Source organism: Phyllobates terribilis, unplaced genomic scaffold (genome assembly GCF_046119375.1).
Source record: "Phyllobates terribilis strain yellow unplaced genomic scaffold, ASM4611937v1 Scaffold_65__1_contigs__length_7625178, whole genome shotgun sequence".
Lineage (NCBI taxonomy): Eukaryota > Metazoa > Chordata > Amphibia > Anura > Dendrobatidae > Phyllobates > Phyllobates terribilis.
Window position 1 is genome coordinate 5872204 of NW_027362825.1, and position 6000 is coordinate 5878203.

The following is a 6000-nucleotide window of genomic DNA, read 5'->3' on the forward strand; positions in this document are numbered from 1 at the left end:
AGACACACCCCTAATGCGTCCTCAGCCTATTGCTGTCTGTCACCTGGTATTTAAACCAGCTCCTCCTTGGAATCCATGCCTGAGCATCTTGTTGTGCCAGTTGGCTTCTTGTCACTGATGTGCCAGGCCCTGCCTATGTTTCCTGCCTTGCGGTATCAGTTCCCATGTCTGAACTGTGTCCTGTCTGTGTACTCTAGACAGCTGTCTTTCTGCCTTTCCTGGAGGCTGTATTTCCAGGCCCGTGTGAACACGCTCTTTGCCTGTTCGTCTCGCCCTTTGGGGGCCGCATACCCAGACTCGCTCCTGCATTTTGTTGCAGTAACTGTTCTTGTCTGAACTGTCTCCTAGCTTCTTACCTGTTTTGTCTTTATATCCGTTTGCTCCCTTTTTCTGTAGAATCTGAACCTGCACCTAACTTCTACTCGTTGTCATTGTACTTCCGTTTGTGAGTTGGAGTTCTTTCACTTCTTCTTTGCAAGTACCTTGTGTGTATCTGGTTCTGCCTTTCTTTTCCAGTCTGTTCTGTGTGAACAGAGCCCTGTCCCCTTTGCTTTGTCTTTATTTACCGCTTCGGCGATTTATCTCTGTCCTGTCTTACTTACCGCTTCGGCGGTTCCTGCCCGCTCAGCCTTGTCCACCGCGTCTGCGGTTTTGCTCTGCTCAGCCTTGTCTACCGCATCTGCGGTTTCGCTCTGCTCAGCCTTGTCTACCGCGTCTGCGGTTTCGCTCTGCTCAGCTTTGTCTACCTCGTCTGCGGTTTCGCTCTGCTCAGCCTTGTGTACCGCGTCTGCGGTTTCGCTCTGCTCAGCCTTGTTTACCGCATCTGCGGTTTCGCTCTGCTCAGCCTTGTCTACCGCGTCTGCGGTTTCTCTCTGCTCAGCCTTGTCTACCGCGTCTGCGGTTTCGCTCTGCTCAGCCCTGTCCACTGCGTCTGCGGTTTTGCTCGGCTCGGCCTTGTCCACCGCATCTGCGGTTTTGCTCTGCTCGGCCTTGTCCACCGCATCTGCGGTTTTGCTCTGCTCGGCCTTGTCTACCGCACCTGCTGTTTCGCTTTGCTCTGCTTGATTACCGCATCTGCGGCTCTGAACCCGTCTCCCAGTCTGTACTGGACCTTACCCAGCCAGCACTCTAGCCTGCCTGTTCCTGTATTCCCCGGTGTGGGTCAACAGCCGTGTCCGGGGTCTGACCTCTAGTGGCACCTTGTCCCTCTGCTCGGTTCCTCCCTGGTGCACTGGCGTCGTATACCATCGTGCGACCTTGGTCGGATAGGGCAGATACTTAGTTACGCCCCTCGAGGCACTCTCCGGTTCATGGCACAGTGGAATCACTAATCACGCACACGCCATTCAGTCCGGGCGTGTGCATTACAGAGAGACATTGTGTAGCAAATACAATTACATGTTATAAGAGCACAAAAACATTCAGGCCCATAAAGTGGAGAACCTCAACTGGTCCCATTACCTTTGTTACTGTTTGTTGGGTGTTGGGCCCCCATCTCAAGAGAATTTACATTTTTGCAAATAGAGACATTACCAAATGGTCATGGAAGTAATGTTCTGTGCATCGTGACAAAACCCACCTTAGTACTTTTCTTTTCTATACCAAAAATATAAACAATTACATAATTTTGTTGATTATTGCCTCAATTTTATTTCAAATAATCTTTCCAGCAAAAGGTCTTTACCAGTGCCTTCCTGACCTCTTGGTTTCTTAGACAGTAAATAATTGGATTAAACAAAGGGGTTAAAACACTGTACAGAATGGAGGAGAGCTTTACAATGTCAAATGAATCTCCCGGTGCCGGTCCAATATAGTTGAAGTTAGCAGTCACATAAAACACGGTAACGACAATGAGGTGGGACGAGCAGGTGGAGAAGGCCTTCTTCCTTCCAATAGATGACCGTATCTTCAAGATAGTAGAGATGATTTGTACATAGGAAGTGGTAACGAATACAAATGGCGTCATCCCTAGAAAGACACTGACTATATACAGTAGCAACTGACTAGTGTGTGTGTCGGTGCAGGCCGCATTTAACATGGGGGGCACGTCACAGAAGAAATGATTGACATGCCTGGTTCCACAAAAGGTCAGTTTAGAGGTCATCAAGGTATGAAGGACTGAGTTTAAGAAACCACTAAACCAGGATGCTCCTACCAAATATGAGCAGAACCTCTTATTCATAACGACCGGGTAATAGAGGGGGTTACATATGGCTACATATCGGTCATAAGCCATTGCGGCCAGAAGAAGACATTCTGACCCTCCAAGAGAGACAAAGAAGTAGAGCTGGGTGAAGCATCTGTTAAAGGATATCCTTCTATTACCAGTGATGGCATTGACCAGCATAGACGGTAGGGTGACGGTAGAGTAACAGATGTCTAAAATGGATAAATAACTCAAGAAGAAGTACATGGGCGTCTGGAGATGGTTGTCAATCCTTATAACACTAAATATTATCAGGTTTCCCAGCAGAATCATTGAATAGATAGTGAGTATAAGAAATGACAGCAACACCTGTCCATCTGAAAATCCTAGCAGGACAAAATCACAAAAATAAGTCTGGTTTATGAGAGGCATCCAAAACTGAATCAGATTCTAGAGAAAAAAAAACGATTATTAGCACAAATGTAAAAATTATTTGATTTGATTAATATTTGACTGACGTTAGTGACGTTAGTAAAAAAAAAACACATAAAACTGAAGTTATATTTCATTATTCTGCAAATCTGCCATCTGAGGTTGAAGCTACATATCAATAGAATAATAATAATTTGTAGCAGTGATTGGATTCCAGAATAGAGTCGTTTTGTGACTATTCTGATATTGCTACTGTAATTTTACCTAACGTTTTATATCAGATCTATCACCACAGTTCACAAAACAAATGGCAACTGTATTTTTGCAAGCTTTGCATAAATCAAAAGTACAAACTTCTTCCCCTGCCCCCTGATTCCTGAACTCATCATCTACTCCGAAAAAAAATTCAACTTCGTCTTGCTCAAGACAAGACAGATTACCAGCACATTGAGATGTCAGTTTACACAGCCTATAATACCCTATGGAGAGGGAACGAGGTATGAGAAGCAAAGTGAGAAATCAGGCAGAGGCTGAAACAGGCAGATCATGCTGAGCTTTCTATCAAGTTTTTTGATTAGCTCATCTCAAATCTGGATTCACATCTACCCTTCTCAGTAATGTTCCATGTTGCTGCTATGTTTGCCTGTGTGTTATCTAAGGAATGAAGAGTATAACTCCCTCTCTATGTGTTGTACTCTAAATGGGACACATCATAGGAGCTAATCTTACATCAGATTCAATAGCAAATTAAGTGATCATGCTTGAAGAAAGGTAAAATGGATAAAATGCAAAGTACACGTCATATAAAGGCCTGAAATTGTGTTTTTCTAAATGTATCATCAATTCATATTCTAAAAAGTTACTTGAAAGGTTGAAAGTATTATTCCCTGTAGGCCACATTTTTTTAAATGTTTCCTTCCACATAGCTGTATGGTGCTTATTTTTTGCAGAGTGAGTTGTATTTTTCAGTGGTATCATTTTGCAGTAAAGTATAACTTATTACTTAACTTTTAATAACTCTTCATAGGAAGAAATAGAAGAAGACAGCAACAAATCTGCCATTTTTTTTTACATTTTAAATTTTATGCCTATCATCCCGCAAAATAAAAGTGTTGACTTTATTTTGTGGTTTCATATGATTAAGGCTATACCAAATTAATATTGTTTTATTTATACATTATTACTTATTATTACATTTTCATCTATGTTTGTGTCACAACATACTGAAAGCCACAAGTTTTTAGATTTTTTCTTCTATAGAGCAGTTTGAGGGTAACAAACCACAATTTTACTAGTGGAATAAACAAAAAGAAAACAGCAATTATATGCTTTTTTTTACATTGCTATTATTATGGTTTGCTATGCATACCAATTATTTGTCTTTTCTTTTGGGGGGGGAGGGGTGGCATCTATTTTTCCAGATAGGAACTTGAACATGTGATCCTTTGATTGCATAGATAATACTTTGTACTACCCATGTAGTGCAGTGTATTATACAAGCCTGTCAGGGTTAAATTGAGAGGAGGCTTAATAGATCCCGCCAGCAGCAATATTTTTTGACCTTTGAACATAGCAGATTTGGGGGCTATTGTAAGGCCTCTAGTTGCCAACCCAACAGCATTCTGGGATCACCCCAAGAAAATTCATAGATTTTTTTTCTCCTGTGAAATAAAACAGGATTGAGTTAAGAATCACTGTACTTAGTTTGAAAATCCATGTCAGAATAGCTGTATAATTCTAATATATGACCAACATTTGAGTCCAGCCAGAGCTTCTATAAATGTTCAAAATAAGTACACTAGCCTCATCAGGTCCACAACATCTATTTAAAGGGGTTGTCTGGTCGGAAATGAAAAGTCTGCAGTCACTCTATGTGACTGCAGACTGACGAATTGTGATAGAGTGCGATGTGCATCCCATCACAATTCCTTGTGACTCAATTCTATGTCCTTGATGCTCCAGAACCTTATCATACACACTTCTGCAGAATCACATGATACAAATCTCAGCTGATGCAGAATAGAGATGAGCGAACCTTTCAAGGTTTGATTTGGCGAACATCCCGATGTTCGCCGAACAGTTCGCGCAGCATATTCGAACTCCATTGAATTCAATGGGAGGCAAAACCAAACACATAGACAACACCTTTAGGGGAACCCAAAAGCTGCCCAAACAGCTCAAATTAGGGACAGACACCAGGAAAATTGGCATGAATTGACCCAGAGTACAAATAGTATAATTGTTCAGCATGGATGCATGGGACAGGGTTGGGACAGGGCTTGGACCAGAATTTCTAACTTAAAGATTGATCAGTAACAGGTGGATGAGTGACTGGTGTAAGCCTGGTGCTCTGAGAGCCCTTCCAAATTCAGGCAACACACATGAAGGAGACCCAACTTGGAGTCCAAACATTTCCAAAAATTAGAGGCAGACAACAGGAAAAGTGGCATCAATTCACCCATAGTAGAAATTTTATAATGGCACAGCAGCAATCAGCCATGGGCCATGCATGAGGTATCAGGGACTGGGCCAGCATTTACAGCTTTGAATTTATCTTCAAATTAAGACAAGGTGGGTGAGGGATCGGTGTACGTCTGCTGTGCTGGGAGCCCTGATACCTCATGCAACAGCACAAACTGCTTTTCTGCTCAGCTACGCTCAGGTGGCACAAATATCAGTTTTGTAGACTGCTATTGCTAGAAAAATGTAAGGATAATAACACAGGTAGTTGACTGATCAATTGACGCACAGTAGAAATGTTATAATGGCACAGCAGCAGTCAGGCATGGTCAGTCACCTGTCACTAAATTAACAATCAGTATTTATTTGCTGAGATAGTGTGGCTAGGCCACCCTATTAGCACAAAGGATTTATATGCTGAAATGTGGCCTGGTGTCTGGAGGACCACACTATTAGCACAAAAGATTTATATGGTGAAATATGGCCTGGTGTCTGGACCACACTATTAGCAAAAAAGATTTATGTGCTGAAATGTGGCCTGATGTCTGGAGGACGACACTATCAGTACAAAAGTTTTATATACTGAAATGTGGCCTGGTTTCTGGAGGACCACACTATTAGTGCAAAAGATTTATATGCTGAAATGTTGTCTGGTGTCTGGAGGACCACACTATCAGTACAAAAGTTTTATATACTGAAATGTGGCCTGGTGTCTGGAGGACCACACTATTAGCACAAAAGATTTATATACAGAAATGTTGTCTGGTGTCTGGAGGACCACAATATTAGCACTAAAGATTTATATGCTGAAATGTGGCCTGGTGTCTGGAGAACCACACTATTAGTTTAAAAGATTTATATGCTGAAATATGGCCTGGTGTCTGGACCACACTTTTAGCAAAAAAGATTTATATGCTGAAATGTGGCTTGATGTCTGGAGGACCGCACTATTAGTGCAAAAG

General features: G+C 42.1%; 1 protein-coding gene across 1 annotated transcript; it reads right to left on the reverse strand.

The window, feature by feature from the left end:
* Nucleotides 1–1648: 1648 nt before the first annotated feature.
* LOC141193170 (olfactory receptor 5V1-like) lies at nucleotides 1649–2578 on the reverse strand. The gene has a single exon (XM_073662101.1). The coding sequence runs from the start codon at nucleotides 2576–2578 to the stop codon at nucleotides 1649–1651; it is 930 nt and encodes a 309-aa protein (XP_073518202.1).
* Nucleotides 2579–6000: the final 3422 nt, after the last annotated feature.

What these genes read in the sequence shown, in the direction of transcription:
- LOC141193170 (XM_073662101.1), bottom strand. Translation starts at nt 2,578, where the DNA reads ATGCCTCTCATAAACCAGACTTATTTTTGTGATTTTGTCCTGCTAGGA.